The sequence below is a fragment of the Callospermophilus lateralis genome, chromosome 7 (assembly GCF_048772815.1).
Source record: "Callospermophilus lateralis isolate mCalLat2 chromosome 7, mCalLat2.hap1, whole genome shotgun sequence".
In the NCBI taxonomy this organism is placed as follows: Eukaryota; Metazoa; Chordata; class Mammalia; order Rodentia; family Sciuridae; genus Callospermophilus; species Callospermophilus lateralis.
In genome coordinates, this window is record NC_135311.1 from 119,839,017 (window position 1) to 119,856,619 (window position 17,603).

The window sequence follows — 17,603 nt, forward strand, 5'->3', positions numbered from 1 at the left end:
ACCAAGTCCTCCTTAGGTCACAAGCCAGGGTGCTGAGGCAGAGAGAGGGTCAGAGATATGTTCAGGGTCCCCCAGCCGAGATGTCCCGGGTCTTTGTTGAAGCACAGCTTCGCAGAGCAGGGACCCCGTGCCGGGCAGGGAGGAGGAGGGGAGGAGAGTCCGCCAAGTTTCTCACTGCCGGTTCATAAAGCGTTGCCATGGAAACCCTGCACGAAGCATCACTTAAAGAGCTGTTTGATTATTTTTTCGGGGTGCATCTGCAGGCACGCAGCAGCACACACACACACACACACACACACACACCACCACACACACACTCACTGTGGCTGAGTCAAGAGGTCTCGCAGCAGGCGCGCAGTAGGGGCTCTGGAAGGTCTGTTGACAGGCAAATGGACTCACTGGCGGGATCACAGTTCTGGCCGGTGTCCCTGCTGCCGAGAACCCAGACCCAGGAAGCTTCAGGTCCCGATGGGGCCTCGCTGTCAGGCTTCAGTGACTGTGGTCTAGAGCTTGCCCCTTGTCCCAGCTGCCTGCCCCACACCCCCTCCAGCCCTAGGCCACCGTCCCACCCCAGCCCTGTCCTTCCTCCCTGGGCCTCTCACTGCCCAGTGGGGAGTGGAAGTGGGCAGTGCAGGGTGCATGGATGTTCATCCTACAGGACGCCCCGGGAGGCCTCAGAGCTGCTCACTCATGGCCCCTCCGATGAGTCCCCACTACCAGCGAGACACAGAAAATCCAGGACATGTAGTGATCTTGTCCCTAATGTTAATGCTAGAGCTGCCCTTGTGGGTCGGAGAGGCAGGAGGTCCAGGATAATGATTAGAGTGACACAGGATGGTCATGACTGCCCGCTAGTGTGCCACAGGTGGGCCCCACACGAAGCGCTCCATCCACACGATGTCCTACTGCTCATTTGTCACCTCAACAGATATGTTTTAAGCACTGATTCTGTGTCCAGATCTGGGCACCTGCAAAGGAGTGGGTTAGACGGGGTCCCTGCTCCTTGGTGGAGATCAATGGCCTGCAGGAGGGGGAAAGAGCCCACTGTGCAAAGAATTAAAGTAGGACAGCAGAGAGTGAGGACCTGTGGGCTTCCCTGCTGCACGAGGGGAGGCCCCTCTGAGGAGGTGGTAAGCAAGCAGATATCTGGATAAAAGTCTGTACCAAGGAGCAGGGACAGCTTGTGCACAGGCCCTGCAGAAGGGACTGGCTTGGCAATCCTGGGAACAGAAAGAAGGGCCCCTGTGGCTAGAGTATGGTGAGAAGGATGCAGAGTCTGGCTAAGTGGATTCTTAAACTTTAAAAGCAGGGGCAGGGTGGCCCCCACCCACTATAATATGGAAGAACGAGGTAGGAAGCCGCAAGACAGAAGTGTCTCAAAAGACAAGTGCTGTGTGCCTCACTTCAACAGAGTGTTCAGAGCATCAGGTTCAGAGACACAGGAGGACTGGAGGTGTCCATGGCTAGGGGAGGGGAAATGGGCTTGATGTGTCGAGGGCCCAGAGTTCCACACTGTTAAGAGGGGGACCTTCTATGCACGGGCGGGGGCCACGGTAGCACAGCCATGTTAGTGCATTAGTTAGTGCCACTGAGTCGTGCACTTGAAAGTGGTTACAATGCTCAACACCAGGATCTATGTATTTTACCACCATTAAGCAAAACAAGCCCAGGATCCCACAGCGGGAAAGAGTCCCAGCCAGTTTTGAGCTCCCCACAGGGCACCAGCACAGGGAACCCCCAGAGGGGGCAGGTGGGATGCTTGACCGGAGAGAGGAGCAACAGAAAGGAGACTGCATCCCACCACTTGGCTTTGTCTGTAGTGTTGACATATAGAGCAACTCTTTTTTAGTGTGGGACAGGTACTAGGGATTGAACTCAGGGCCATTCAACCACTGAGCCACATCCCCAGCCCTATTTGTATTTTATCTAGAGACAGGGGTCTCTCTGAGTTGCTTAGCGCCTCACTTTTGTTGAGGCTGGCTTTGAACTCACGATCCTCCTGCCTCAGCCTCTGAGCAACCGGGATCACAGGCGTGCACCATGCCCAACCACAGCAACTCTTTAGAAATGATAATGATGATAGAGATGATTACGAGGACGCTGTCTGCTCCCGTGTTGGCACACGTGCACCACCTCCCATACCCATAGCATTTATCTGTTGTCACTGTGACCCCGCCGTGCAGTCTGCCCATCATCCCCAATCTACAGATGAGAAGACTGAGGCCAAGCGGCATGAAGAGGCTTGTGCCAGGCTGCCCCCAGCAAGCAGGCACCACGATGCCAAGCCTGGCCTGTCTGTCAGCAGAGCCTCAGGCCTTTCTAGTAACAACCCGGGTTAAACGAGGAGACTAATTAGGAGGGTACGACTGTGCTTGTTCTATTTTTTGGGCCAGCTTGAAGGGACACCGAGTCATTATTTCCTGGAATGAGCATCCTCGGCATAGGCCCCAGGACGCGCACACTCAGCCTCCCGCGTGGAAGCTGACACGGCACTTGCTCAGCGACAAGTCACAACAAGGCTCTGCACACTCCCTCCCGCCCCACTCCAGCGGCACCTCATGGGGGGAAATAAGATAAAACAAAATCAAGCTGAGCTCCTAATTCCATCTCCGGCAGCTCCTGGATGATAAATAATTCTGGAATTGGAAATGAGGCAGGCAGGGGGCAAGTGGAGACCTGGGCAGTGTGGCTCCGCGGCTGCTTTCATTCGGGATCCTCTACTTCCTGCCTGGGGCCTGGGAGGCAAGGCCCACTCATGGCTGGAGATGGGGCCCATTGCCTCCCTGCCTTCTTTAAATCATTATTATTTTTAATACAACAGAATTTGCCATCTTTTTTTTTTTTTTTTTTTTTTTTTTTGGTGGGGGATGTCAGCGATTAAACTCAGGGGCACTCAACCCCTGAGCCCCATCCCCAGCCCTATTTTGTACTTTATTTAGAAACAGGGTCTCACTGAGTTGCTTAGGGCCTCGCTTTGGCTGAGGCTGTTTGATCTCAGGATCCTCCTGCCTCAGCCTCCCAAGCTGCTGGGATTATAGATGTGCACCACCATGCCTGGCCAGAATTTGCCATCTTAACCACTTCTGAGGTCTGGTGGCACTAAGCACACCCACGTCACTGTGCCATTGCCACCATCATCTCCAGGACTTTTTCATCTTTCCCCAAGTCAAACTCCACCCCACTGAACCCTAATCCCCCTTCTACTCCCTTAGCCCCTGGAAGCCTCCGCAGAGTTCTCCCTGTCTGTGAGCCTAATCTCGACGGGCCTCGTGTGAGTGGAGTCACACAGCGAGACCACACAGCCCTCTGACTTCTTTCACTGAGCAGAATGTCCTTAGGTTTCATCCCTGTTGTGTGACAGGACGTCACTCCTCTTTAAAGGGGAACAGTATTCCGTGGGAAGGACATACAGGTGTCCATCCTTCATCCTGTGATGGACACCTTGGATATTGTGAATACTGTCACGCAGCTCCTTCCCCCCAGCCTGGACGTGACTGAGTACAATTGTATTTGGGTGGCCAGGGTTAATCAGTGTCTCCCCACAGGACAGCCACCTACACTATACACCCACGCACCCTCTCCTGGCCTTAACAGGTCTATCCTGGGCACCTGCAAGTTTCCATAGCAACCCTGCATCCGTCAGTCGTGAAGGGTGGTGGTGTGCAGTGGTTTGAGCTCTGGCTGGGTCCCCTGAGACCTGGGGTGCTTAGTTCATGTCTGTGTTTGCAGTTTCCTCATCTGATGACCTGGCGCATAACCAGGGGGCGTAGTAGTCCTCTAGTCCTGCACCAAGGGGGCGTGCTGAGGATCACCAGCCCTTGGCTTGACTACTTGATCCTTAGAGCTTCTCCAAGAGGTGGTCATGTTATCATCCTCTTTAGAGATGATGACACAGAGGTCCCCCCCTGGGGAGCCAGGACGCTGACATCAGAGCACAGGCTTGTTCTCTTGTATACAGGAAGTGCCCAGCAGGTGGGGGCCAGTCTGGTACATTTTGCACACGGTCCTAGCTGACTCCTGGCTTGATGAAATCAATCCATGTCCTCAGGTAGCAGAGTCAGCGTTCACAGCCAAGGCCCTTATTCAACCTGCACGTTTGGAGCCTGGAGCTGGGCTAGCCCGTCTGCCACGCTGGGCCAAAGCACTAGGGGTCCCTGCCTGACCTTGAGCATCTGTGGGTCCTTCTTCCTGGGAAGTGGGTCCCTGTGCTTTATGATTTCTCAAAAGATCCCTACTTCCGACATGGTAAAGACCTACCTGGATTCTAGCCCATGGGTCCCACAGACCCAGCAGACATCAGGCCAGGACAATGTGCCTCCCAGGAGGAGAACGTGGGTCTGGGCCAGGGGCAGGGTTTGGCTCGGGCCCTGTGCAGCAGAAGACATTGGTAAGACAGCAGTGTGGAGAAGGCAGCAGGACCCGGGGTGGGAGCCGGGGAGGTCTGGCCTGGGACTGAATGCAGACAGGAGTTTAGAAGCCAATCGAACATGTCACAGGTGCTGCTGAGATCCTGGGCCTGTGCCAGCCTCTCTACCTGGAATTCCTTCCCTTCTCTGCCAAGACCGTATCGAATACCTTCTTCCAGGAAGTGGCTCTGAATTTCTGCTTCCCATCATCCCGGATGCTGTGAGCCCCTGGCTGGAGGCTCTGGGGCAGCCCTGGGCAGCTGAGGAGAGGGGCTCACTGATACGAAGGCTCCTCCTGGCCTCTGTGTTGTCCTGCATTAGGGGATGGTAGGACCACTCGTGGCTTATGCTTTTTAAGCCCTTGGGGGGACCTTTCAGACTCAGACCAGCAGCCTCCGCCTGGCTCCAGAGGAGCAGCGTAGGTCCGAGGAGAGCCACTGGAGAGAGAGCAGGGGCCTGCCCATGCTTCAGCCCAGGGGCTACCTCCCGCCCCACCTGCTGCCCAGCTTCTCTTATTTTGGCTCCAGCTCTCCTGCCCAGCTCTGGAATCTTCTCCCAGAGAACACCAGGGACTTAAATGCAATCACAGCCCAAATTTATTAAGGATTTACTATGTGCCAGGCTCGGAGACAAGCACTCTGCCCGGTCTATTTTCCTTAGCCTCTCAGCAGCTCCACCCCCCACCCCAGGTAGGCACATTTTATCGATGGGCGGCGGAGATGCAGGGAGGTGCAGTCTCCTGCTATTATGTAACAGGGTTGGGATTTGAACCTGGGTCATATGTTTCCAGGGTCACTCCTCACCTGCGTGTGTTGCTGCCTGTTCTGCAGCAACTATGAACCAAGCTGGGAAGAGCCCAGATGGATTCAACCCATGTCTGTGGGAGACCAGAGGCATCCTCTATGCAGCTTTGGCCTCCCTGCCCCCCATGGGGCTCACTCCCCTCCTCAGAGATCACAGACAGAGCCCACAGTCGCCTGATGCAGCCCTCAGATCAGAAGTGACCCCTAGCCAAGCCCTGCTGCCCAGCGAGGCTGAGTCTGGCATGACCAGAGCTCATACAGAGGTGCTAGGTGGCTTCATAAGTGTGGGGACAGTGACCCTGGTCTCTAGGAGTATTCTGGTCATGTAAAGAGACTTCTGCCAGAAAGGATTATGAGTCCGCAGAGGCTGCACAGAAACGGATGTGTCTCTTGAGATATAAACAGGTTCTCTCTCTTTTTTAATGTATTTAGTTGTCAATGAATTTTTTATTTAATTTATTTGTATGTGGTGCAGGTTCCCTATTGGAATAGCGGGGGAGAGGGTATGTTGTGTCTGTTCCCAGGTGTGTGACTATAACAGCTGTGCATAGGGCGGGCTCCACAACATCTGTGTGCAGATGTGTTCTGCACTGGAGTGTGTAAAGGGATGCTCTGTGGGTGGAGTTCTGCCCGTGGCTGTGAGAGGCCGTGTGTTTGCATAAGACCTTGGTGGCTCTCACCTCTAGCTCGTGCCTCTGTGACCCTGCAGGACCAGAGCAGACGGTCTCCACCTGCCCTGCTGCTTTGTGGAGCTTTTTAAGAAGTTGCTGGGCCCTGGGAAGGAATAAGAATGAGTGGACAAGCAAGAGGCAGGGCCTGTCCTTCCCCAGGCACCATCTGCTTCCCACAGCTGAGGGACCCTCTGGGATGAGGAACCCTGGGGCAGACTGCTGAGCCAGCAGGAGAGCCCAGAGCCCCCGCTGACCCTTCTCCACCAGGCACAGGAGCCAGAAAAGAGGAGGCCGAGGCCGGCTGGCTGGTCCACACCCCAGCTGCGCGGGCTCTGGTCACACAAGTGTGAGCGGCTCCCATCCCCTCACCTGAGAAAGGGGCAGAGTCTCCACCCAGCACCTTCAGGAGTTTTCAGTGAGCGGGGCTCAGAGCAGAGTTAGTCCATGACAGGGGTCAGGCAGCAGCGGTGTGACCGAGGAGGAACGTGAAGAGAAAGAGCCTCCGCGGGACATTCTGGGGGGTCGCAGATGCACCTGATGTTTAATCATTGTCTTTAATTTTTTTTTTGGTGCATTATAATCATACATACGAGTGGCCCTCCCCTCGCCACTTCTCCTGGTCTCCTTTCTACTTTCAAATCATTGGCTTTTGCATTCGCTGTACCCACCTTCCTTTGCAGAAGGTACCAGGAATGAGTGGCAGAAAGTGCTAGAAGCTTGCTTCTGAGGGCGACCCTCACAGGGCCCTCTGTCCAACTCTCCTTGGACCAGGTGGCCCAGGGTCTATGGAGTATCGTGTGTCCACAACCACCCCTGGAAAGGGGGCGTCGGAGCCTGGTCCAGCACAGGCTCCCACTCTGGGGAGGCTAAGGAGAAAGCTAGGCCAGTTTTGCATCCTGGGCCAGCTCTGGCAAGGGGTGGGATGACCTGCTGAGTGGCTGGCCTTAGGGATAGCGACAAGTCCCAGCCTTGAGCCAGGACCCTCCTTCAGGACCTCCAGCTCTCAGGCTCCTTCACAGGGTCAGTGCAGGGCCGAGGCTGCAAGGGTTGACATCCCACTGCAGCTAGGCAAGGCTGAGGCCATCAGGGCTGGCCCTCCACCTCCAGAAGCCAAGAGTCCTTCTGCCCCAGCCAAACGGAAAACACCCTGCTCTCAAAGTTGTCAGAAAATAAAAGCTAGAGCCTGCCCTTTGCCCTCTGTAGCATACGCTGCCCGCAACTGGAAGTGACACATTCACCGCTTCAGTCAGAATCCATCTTACACCCGGAAGTTACTGACCAAGGGCCCTTGGAAACCTCAGCTCCTCCCTGTATCCAGAAGAACAGAGAATTGGGTCAGGCAGCTTTTTTACATCTGTGACCAAAAGACCTGAAAAGAACAACCCAGAGGAGCAGGTGTTCATTTGGGCCTCAGTCTCAGAGGTCTCAGTCCATGACAGCCAACGCCATGGCTCTGGGCCCAAGGGGAGGCAGCACATGAAGGCAGGAGGGTATGGAGGAGGAAGAATGCTCCGGACAGGGCCACCAGGAAACAGAGAGAGAGCTCCCCGCCCCCCAGCAGACAAATTATGAACCTCAAAGGCACACTCCCAGTGACCCACCTCCTCCAGCCACATCCTCCCTGCCCACATCACCCCAGTTACCCCTAATCAGTGGATCAGTGCACTGAGTGGGCTAAGGCTCTCAGAACCCAGGCATTTCACCTCTAAGCCTTCTTGTATTGTCTCACGTATGAGCTGTGGGGGGACACCTCCTTCCGTAACAGGTACCATATTTGTTTTTTTTAAAAAAAGAGTTTGTTAACCTGGAAAGTCCTATGAGACCATCCACTATCGATGCTGTTTTCACTTTTCTATGATGAAGACTGATAAGGAAAGGGAGGTAACTCGGGCCTTTCTGAATCTAGAACCCTGCACGGCAGAGCCCAAGTGTGCTCCACAGAGAGGTTCAGAGGGTGGTAGTTGCTACTGGGGAAAAGGGAGCGATTCTGTCAATGGGTGTTTACAAATTCCAGATTGATTAAGGCTAAGCAGGTTCTCCCTGCAGAGACCCTCAGAAACACCTGTTGGCATTGGTTTTTTTCAGAAGGAGGGGATTGTGATGCGTCCAGCATTGCCCTGCTACTCAGGATGGCTCTTGCTGTTCTGGGTCTTCTAATAGTCCACATGAACTTCAGGACTGTTTTCCTGGTTATTTTTTGTTTGTTTGGTTTGGTTTGTATTTTTGGTGTGAGAAGGAAAAAAAGGTGGTGGTGGTGGTGGGAGGGTCCTGCCCTATTTTCCAAAATAACCTGGCCCACGGAGTGTTTTGCTCACGGGGTTCTCAGCCAGCGTTATATAAAGCAGGCTTTTGAAACTATTTCTAAGCTCCATTTCTGCAATTAATCAAATTTATCCCCAAATTGTATATTTAGCTACTCTAAGTTTCACTCTAATAGTATTTGTGTCCCCATCGGGTGCCATTGATTCTTCAAGGGTTTTTCTGTCTAGACAGAGCTGATAATCCCTGGGCTGGGGTCTGACGGGGCAGGAGGGCCGAGCTGGGAGATGGGGCAGGCAGCCTTTCAAAGGACCCAGTGCCACCTAAAGCTCTTTATCTGAGGAGCTGGGGCGTGGCACAGGCTCCCGAAGCAGGAGTGGCACGTTTTATGGGTTCAGCAAAAGTGAGCTCCACCTGGGGAGTGACAGGCAGCCCACCACTCCCCTGAGGCTGCTGACCCCAGGCCTCCGGGGCCCTATTGAGGAGGCCCTGCTGCACCCACTTTTCCATGAGAGCTCCCTGGGGGCTGGGGCTAGCTCTCCCCCCCCACCCCCGTTCCCTCCTCATTCCCCAGAGAGATGGTCCCAGCTTTGTAACAGATCCGAGTCTTTGATGCATAGGAGACACCTATTTTCTGGGTCAGGGCTGTCACACAGGTAAATTGAAATACAAAAGGCCCAGTTAAATTTGAATTTCAAAGAACAAATACATTTTTGACATAAGGAGGTCCCCAACATTTTTTGTACTAAAAAAAGTACTTATGTTTATCTGGGATTCTATTGTAACTGGGCAGCCTGTATTTTACTGAGCACCTCTGTTCTGAGGACGGCGAGGTTTCCTTCTTGGTGTTTCTAAGACATCACAGGTGAAAGAGGAAGCCGGGGGCTTCAAATCAGAACCTAAAATAAGTACATAACCAACTGTAGCTGCCTGGTTTTGTTTTGTTTTTGTTTTATTTAGAGACATGGTCTTACCGAGTTCTTAGGGCCTCGCTTAATTGCTGAGGCTGACTTTCAACTAGAGATCTTCTTGCCTCAGCCTCCTGAGCCACTGGGATTACAGGAATGCGCCACCGCACCCAGCTCAGCTGCGTGTTTTTATAAATAAAGTTGGACAGGAGCGTGCGTGACCAGTGGCTGTACTCACAACAGCAGATAGATTGAGTCAGTGTGGTCATAGACTTTATTTACCAGCTGGCCCTGTATAGAAAAAGTTTACCACTCCAGCACTCGTCACTGCTTCAACACCCCCACACACATATAATATAGTTTTATGATTTATAAATTGTATAGTTTTATTTATAGAAATATATATACACATAATTTAATTGGCTCAATACATCCCTATTTCCAGCTGACCCCCTCCTCCTGCCAGGCACTGAATCAAATGCTAGTGTTATAAAGAATGCCACCACAGTTCCTGCCCGCCAGGTGTCCAGGGGTGAAAATAGACACCCAAAGAGCCAACCACACAGGCTCAGCTGCTGCGTGGACTCCAGGGTGTTATGAATGAATGGGTGACTCACCCGGCTACAGGACAAGTGTAGGAATTGAGGTGCCAGTTAAGCCCCAACAGAATGCCACACGAAGAATCCAGAAAGTCTGATTGCTTAAAATGTGGCACTGGGCGATGACCAAATGAATGGAACCACCGGGGCAGGCTCGGCTCACCTTGTGGACCAGGAGGGCCCAGACTCTGGGAGCCACTGTCCAATGGCATTTGAACATCCGATCAAGATGTGGGGCTTTCTGGTTTATACAAGACACAAGGTGTCCAGGAGGGCTTCAGAGAGGAGGTGCCACTTAACTGTGGCCCTGACTGAGGAGAATTTGAAAGAAAAGCAAGGTGTGCAGGGACTGTGCCTTAGACAAGTGATGACGGAGGGGGCTAGACCAAGACAGGGCAGCAGGAGAGAAGCAGACCACATCAGCGGGGTTAGAGCAGGGGAGGATCGGGCTGTGGGGCCTCAGCTTTCCCTCATGCTGACAGCCGTGGAGAGGGTCTTGAAGTTTTCTTTTTATTTCCTTTTTTTTTTTTTAATGAATTTTTCAAATAATTTTTCTTGCACTGGTCATTCAAAAGGCCAGAGGGCCTGGGCCTGCCTGTGCACCCTAGGCAGGGAGCCCACTCTGGCACAGGGGCTGCTGGTGGGGTCCACAGGGAGCTTGCCATTCTAGAACCCTCTCTCTGGCCTCGGTGGGGACCACACACTGCAGACAGGGAAGAGATGACAAGAGTCTTTCAATGAGAAGGGATTACAGGGCGGGTGAGATTTATGGAGGACATAAATCCAGGGAGCGGCCAGCCTTGCTGCTTGCAGAAGACAAAGCCGGCGACATGAAAGGCCCTGGAAACTGAGCTGCTCAGAATCCGAGACCAACCCAGCTGGGTCCGTGGAGCAACTGAGGGGAAAGGTGCCTGCAAGCTCTTCTCCCTCTCAGCGTGGCCTTGCCGTCTCCTGAGCACCCCGGAACCCTGCTCCTTTGTATTTCTTTTTTTGTTGTTTTGTTTTTTGAGACGGGGTCTTGCCAAGTCGCCCGGGCTGGCCTCCAGTGCTCCTTCTCTACCCTCAGCCTCCCCCGTAGTCCACATCACAGGCGTGAATCTAGCTTCAGACCCTGAAATTTCACATCTGAAATTCTGATGCTGCAGGTTGGGGTCGGGGTCTGGGCATCGATATCTTTATAAAATTTCCCACATGAACCTGAGGCTGAAAGTTGCAGAAATCACAAACAAGAGCCACTGATCGGACTTCTGGTGGGTGGATTATGCACGACCACAGGCAGGGGGAGGCCGGAAGGCCTGTTGTGAGTGGCAACTCACGCTGGCACCCCTCCCTTGTTTGATTGACAGGGAACAGGAAATGCCCAGGACTGAGCTCGAGGTCAACTTGCCTGGTTGTCACCCAAATCCTCCTGAGGACACTGAGTGTGAGTCCCTTATCAGGATGTGTCGAGGTACATGGTCACCATGCACTTTCATGGGGAAAGCTCAATGCAGGAATGGCCAACAGCAGGCAGGAAGCATGCAAGCCCAGGGGTCAGGCACGGAGGGGAAACAGCTCTGTTTCCCCTACATTGAGCTGTATGGCCTTGGGTCACTGTCCCCTCCCTCTCTGGCAACCATGTTCAACTCAACAAGGAACAACAGCACCTTTATCAATAGGTCACTGAACGAACTTTTTTCAACATATTATCAGATAGCAGGTACTATTCTGGGAACTAAGTGAACAAAACAGACCAAGTAAGGCTCGTCCTCCTCATGGAGTATGTGTCGCAGGGGGGTGACACAGACAAACCATAATGACTGCGTCCAACATAGAATACCCCATGCCATTTGTTATACATGATATAGGTAAATCATATATGTCATTAAATTTTATATTAAAAATACATATTTTATATCCTATAAATTTACGTGTAAGCATATAATAACATATTGAACATGACAGAGGAGCTGAGGGGAACTGGAGACAGCAAGTGTGGTGGTGGAAATAGATGCAAAGCACTTGACATTGAGTAAAGCACAGAGTGAGTGTGCGATGAATTACGTTTCAAAGGCCAAACCACTAAAAACACAGGCATTAAGATGAAGTAAGAGCACGTGTGGTGTGAAGTGCCTAGACAGGGCCAGGAACCAGAAGACGGTGGCTTTTATGTCTCTCTCTGTGACCCTGCCCACCCCTCCCCAGGGACGCGGGCACCGGCTCACACACGTAGCTCCATCTCTTCTTTGCACGTGGAGGGCGGTGGGAAGATAAGCTCCTTCTCTCCGGATTCTTCTTCCCAGCTCTCCTGCCACTTCAGACCGTCACGTGATCATGAGATGAAACAAGTCACTTGATGGAAGATAAGAAATCAAAACATACGGAGGGTCCTTGTCCAGAGAGCGCAAATGACTCTTCATTGTAATATGTGAACCAAAGTCTCAAATTAAAAATAAAACAAGGCATGGTGTCTTTTTTTTTTTTTTTTTGCTGCAATCCAGCCACTGAGGAGAGTCATTGTCACACAATCACGGAGAATATTATGTTGATTGGCAAGAGCTAGGCTTTGTACAAGGGACAAAATTCCCCACAGCTAATCTACAATGGAATTGTTCAATGTCAGGTACAGCTTTAATAATATCGTTCTGGGCTGCGTTGGATGTAAATATCCCACTTTTCATTTTGTAAGCAATCAAAGGGAAGCTTTCCAGACAGAAGAGCATGAACAGTTATAATATCTGTGCGAGAAACACACGGACAAAACAAAAAAAAAAGAATCAAAGAACACTCCACCTTAGAAAAGCTCCGCTTTGTGGCTTATCTCCAATCTCCTCTGTCTGTCCAGCAAGTTGCTTATTAGACACGCCACAAAAGACCACACTTTTAATGTTGCCCTTGACATTATTAAAAAGAAAAGTACAGGACTGGCAAGTCAGACTGGAAAAATCAGACCATTGAATCTGGACAATCAGGTAACTGCCCTTGATCTCATCCAGGTCTCGGGCATGATGCAAAAGGAAAGAAAACACTCATTTAGTAAGCACCTACTATGTGCTTGGTACACCTTGGCACAGTCCATCTGAGGGTACTGAGTGGTGGAGACACCTAGGTTCAAGCCTAGTGCTGCCACTGTCTAGCTGGGTGGCCTTTGCAAGCGGGTTGGTTCCTTGAGCTCTCTGTGCCAGGGTGTTCACCCATTAGGTGAGCACAATACATTTCCTACGGGGTTCATTTTGGGGATTAGGAAATAACTGTTGAATCGGGACTGAAAACAGCAGACACTCAGCGGTGGGTATTATAAATCTAATCTTAATCCCCACAACAACCCTCTGTGGGTTGAGCTGTTTTCCCTCAAAAGACACATTGGAGACTAGCGGCCACACCCGTGACTGTGACCTTATTTGGAGATGGGTCTTGCGGATGCTCAAGTTGGGATGAGGTCAATAGGATGTGCCCTATCCAATATGACCAGGTCCTTATCCAAAGAGGAAGATGAAGAATCGAAGCCCAGAGAGGCGAACGTCACAGCTCAAGTTTACTCAGCCAGAGGTAGATGAACTGGAATTTGAACTTGGATCTCTTTGAATCCCACGCTCCGCTCACCGTGCAGCCTCTGGGGATCAGAGCTTGGGAGAAAGTGGTGAGGTTTGCCATGGGTGCCATTTGTCACACCTAGGTCACAGTGGGCTGATTATGAACAGCTCATTAAGTAAAGAGCAGTAAGCATTTGAGAGTGACTTTTTAAAAAGAATCGACTTTTATTTATAGGCGACGTTCCAGTCATTAATTTCGAAGGAAGAAAGCCCAAAGCAGAAGCAGGTTCATTAAAAATTTGACATTAGTAATTTAATTAAATCGGGTCTTCGCGTCTTGTTGCAGAAAATGAAACGTTAGTTCTACACCAGTTCTCAGCCCATTTCCCCTGGTGGTCTCCTCCCCTCAACTTAGCTTACTTTCTTCTCCAAATGTTTACTGACCCACTCCTCCTGTCCCCAGGACTCACACATTCCTATCGTTACTGCCTCCGCTGTAAGCGAGCAGCAGGGGATCATGGGAAATGTTGAGTGGGCCCGAAGCAGGGGATCATGGGAAATGTTCAGCCAGGCAAATGGACAAGATGATAGAGGTGAATCCTTCCATCTGCTCCTCTCACTTGTCAGAGGTAGAGAAGAAAGAGATCTCTGGTCCTTAAGATTTTCCAACAAAAAGACAAGCCTCTGAGGACAGATACCTGCTCTGCCCAAGTTCTCTGCTGTTTTCCCAGCACCAAGCACAGGCGGCCACCATACATTTTTATTGCAGAAAGAAAATAATAAATTAATGAGCAACTCTTCAAATAACTAATTAATGAACACACAAATACATCCCTTACCAGTGCCAGGCACCGTGCTAGTCCCCAGGATACACTTGCCCAGGCCCTTGCCCTCAGGGTTCTGTGGCCCTGTGGAATGAGAACATCCGCCATCTTTTGAGAGCTACCGTGTGCCAGGCACTGTGGGAGCCATGGAGTATCTACTGTCATAACCTCAACCACTCCTTTCTCAGCTGAGGAAACTAAGTCTCCAAGAGGTCATGTGACTCGAGGTCACGTGACTCAAGGTCATGCAGAGAAGGTGGTGGTAGCGCCTATTTCCAGACCCAGAGCAGGATGATCCAAAGGCTTCCTTTCCCTCGGTACCAAGCTGCTTCGTCCCAAGATTTTTTCCTCCCAGGGAAGAAGAAGGAGGGCAGGCTGCCTTTTGGAGGGTTCTGAGATCATCGAGGGTAGAGCAGGTCCAGGTTGGCAGCCACCAGTGGCAGCGTCACAGGGAGCCTTTTAGAGCCCAACCTGCCATCTCCACCTGCTCATCATCGCTACTCCACCCTCTCACTCTAGGTCCCTTGATCCCTTAGTTTATCTGTAGCCTCAGGACCTTTGCACAGCTCTGAAACACTCTTTCTGGCCTTGTTAATTCCTACTAATCTCTCAGAGTTCTACATAAATGTCACCTCCTCCAGAAAGTTATCTCTGACTCCTAAACTGGGGGTTGGAAACCTGCCTTGTCCTTATCCTCCCATAACGTTTCACCTGCCTTCAGCCATGCAGACCTCCGACGGGCCTGGGAGCTCAGGGTGCTGGTGTCTACCCACTGTGCACCAGGCTCTAAGTGCTGTGTATTCATGAGCTCACTTAGTTCTCCCAGTGAGCCTTTGAGGAAGGTGCTGCCATGATCCCGTCTCACAAAGGAGAAGCGGAGACAGAGAGGTTAGGAGACTTGCTCAGTGTCCCACAGGTGGTGAGCTGTCAGGTGGGGGAGTGACCTGGGCCCTGCAGGTTGGAGTCGGTACCCTCCCTCCTCTTAGAGATGCCCACGATGAGTCATTATCCAGTGGATTCACTTGAGCCATGGTCTGAGCAGGGCTGAGACCCCTCGTCCTTGCCAGATGGGACTGTCCTGGAGTGGTGAGGGGGTGTATGATCTTTGGGGCACTGGCAGTCCCAGCTCTGGGGACAAAGGCAGAAGGAGCTGGGTCAGGAAACAGGTGCCACCCAGGCACAGAAGAGCTGCATCCTCTCTCCCTCCTAGCTGCCAGGTCACACTGTTGTCGCATCCTTAACAAGACTCTTCCTCTGGTTAACGAGAGTGAACTTGCTGCTGGTGGCGATGGCTTGGGCTCTGGTTGCTGTACACCGTGTTCCCCAGTTCCCAATTTTCTCTTTAAACAGATCAGGCTGATGCAAACTCAGGTTCTTGTCTTCTCCCCTCACTGCTTATTCCAGCATTAACCAAAGCTGGAGCCCCAGACCCACTGGACCACAGGACCCCCTCGGCTGAGGGGAAAGGACGTTGGGTTTAATGAGCAACTACTCTGTGCAACGCTCTGTGCCCCCTCCAGGGAGTCTGAAATCAGGGCAACTGTACCCAAGCAATGACAATGTTTTCCTTGGGATGACATCCCCGGTAATCAGGACGGACACCCCAACACCCAGGGCAGCACATTAGAAAAAGCAGAAAATGTAGATGTCCACGTGGTTCCTCCCGCTAACCCACTGGCTGTCTCCTCTCCTCACAGTTCTCCCCAGCCACACGTGTGGGAACCCAGGGAGGCTGCCCAATGGCATCCAGCAGGGTTCAACCTTCAACCTGGGTGACAAGGTCCGCTACAGCTGCAACCCTGGCTTCTTCCTTGAGGGTCACGCCGTGCTCACCTGCCACGCTGGCTCCGAGAACAGTGCCACGTGGGACTTCCCCTTGCCCTCCTGCAGAGGTAGGTGGTCGCAGAGAGTCTGAGGGCATGAGCGGGGAGGGGGTGCAGGAGCTTCCCATGAGATCCAGTCTCTGGGCGGGTGGCGGGGGGACGTTACCTCACTGCCCTAGCAGGGCATGGCGTACCCACTGTGGCTCGTCCAATCTGAGGAGCATCCAGGGTCCTTGGGGTGGGACTCCAGGTCTCAGGAGCTTCTCAGCCCTTCCTGAGCTCCCAGGATTTCCTTCCCTACATCAGCAAGCTTATTTTTAGCCACTCTGCCCTGCAGAGTTATTTGGGAGTCCTGGATCCATGGAATGATGAGAGTCCTCCTGTCACAGAGGGACATCATTTTCTTTTCCTTCCTGTTGGAGACCATCCCTCCTCTTGCGTTTGCATGGCTTCTCCAGCAGCTTTCAGACAGACCTTGCATGGGCAATTATTCCTTTCTTAGAAATTCAACCTCTCTCCCTATTTAAAGGTTGTTTCCTCCCAGCCTCCAAATAGGTTCAAAACCTGTTAACCTCAACATCTCCCCACAAAGAGCAAAGCCACCCAGCTAGTGTGACCAGCTCACCCCAATTCACCCAGAGTTTTCCTATTTGTAGCTCTGAAACTCCCATCTCCTGGAATCCCCTCAGTCCCAGGCAAGCTGGGACAATGGGCATCCTACGCCCAGCCTATCCCTAATCGTCCCCCTCCACAAACTCATTATAGCCAAGCTTATTTCTAAAACAATTTCCAATTCTTATCTAAAGATGAAAATGATATAAAATTGTTTTGAAAAGTCTTAGACAATGCAAAACATAAAGAAACAAAATTTGTCAATTTTAACCATGAGTTTTGTGTATTTCTTTCATCTTCTTCCTATAATGTTGCACAAGTGCATATTCTGCAATATGTATCTAGATGAGCATCCTACTGCACCGAGGTAACTTTTAATCCACTCTGAAGAACTGCCACACCCACTATGGCAGTCCTCCATGCCACACCCACTATGGCAGTCCTCCATGCCACACCCACTATGGCAGTCCTCCATGGCTCAGCTCTGTGAAGGCACCATCTTGGTTTGTCTCCCTACCTCACCTCCCATCACCCTCTACAGAGTGGCACTTTGCCCCCAGTGTTCTACTCATGCAACCAGGTCAGAGAGGAGTTTTTTGTGTTTTTTTTTTAAATCTTTTGCTCCTTGGCCTCCCAACATCCCTTGGCATTACTGATCCTTCTTTTCTTCTTAAACTCTCACCTTTACATTCATTCCATGGATCCAGAGCCCCCAAATAACGGCCTAGGAGAAATATTTCAGAGAGTTCAGCGATGATTGGAAGGAGAAGCTTTTCCTTTGGTTTGAGTTTTACTTTCCTCTTGGAGGAAGCTCTTATGCAGTTACTCTCAAAAGACTAGCTCCGAGTCTAAGCAGCTTCCTCCGCCGCCATATGCACACGTTTCTTGGTGTTGACACCAGGGATCTGCGGTACTTGGCATGTGTACCTACTCCCCTTCTTCCCCCTCCCATGGCAGACTTAATTAATCGATCACAGAACACCCTTCTTGCTTGAGTTCAGAGACAGCTATGAATTCCCTCCCATCAGGCAGACCACAACCAACCAATTTGATTTGCCACCTCCCTTCAAGTTTGTTTACCCCTCTTCAGCCAGTGGAATTGGCTTCAGCCATGTTGATCCTTCTTGGTGGATCCCAAGGGGACCAGAGTCTCCATTCTTGCCTTCCTAAGTCCCGTCCTCTCAGA

The 17,603-nt window shown here is 51.7% G+C and overlaps 1 protein-coding gene across 1 annotated transcript in view; it reads left to right on the plus strand.

The window, feature by feature from the left end:
- Window positions 1-17,603, plus strand: part of Csmd2 (CUB and Sushi multiple domains 2) — a 535,133-nt gene that overhangs the window by 164,034 nt on the left and 353,496 nt on the right. The window contains exon 4 of the mRNA XM_076862996.2: window positions 15,680-15,874. Coding sequence (XP_076719111.2) covers window positions 15,680-15,874 — 195 coding nt within the window. The remainder of the gene's footprint in view (window positions 1-15,679; window positions 15,875-17,603) is intronic.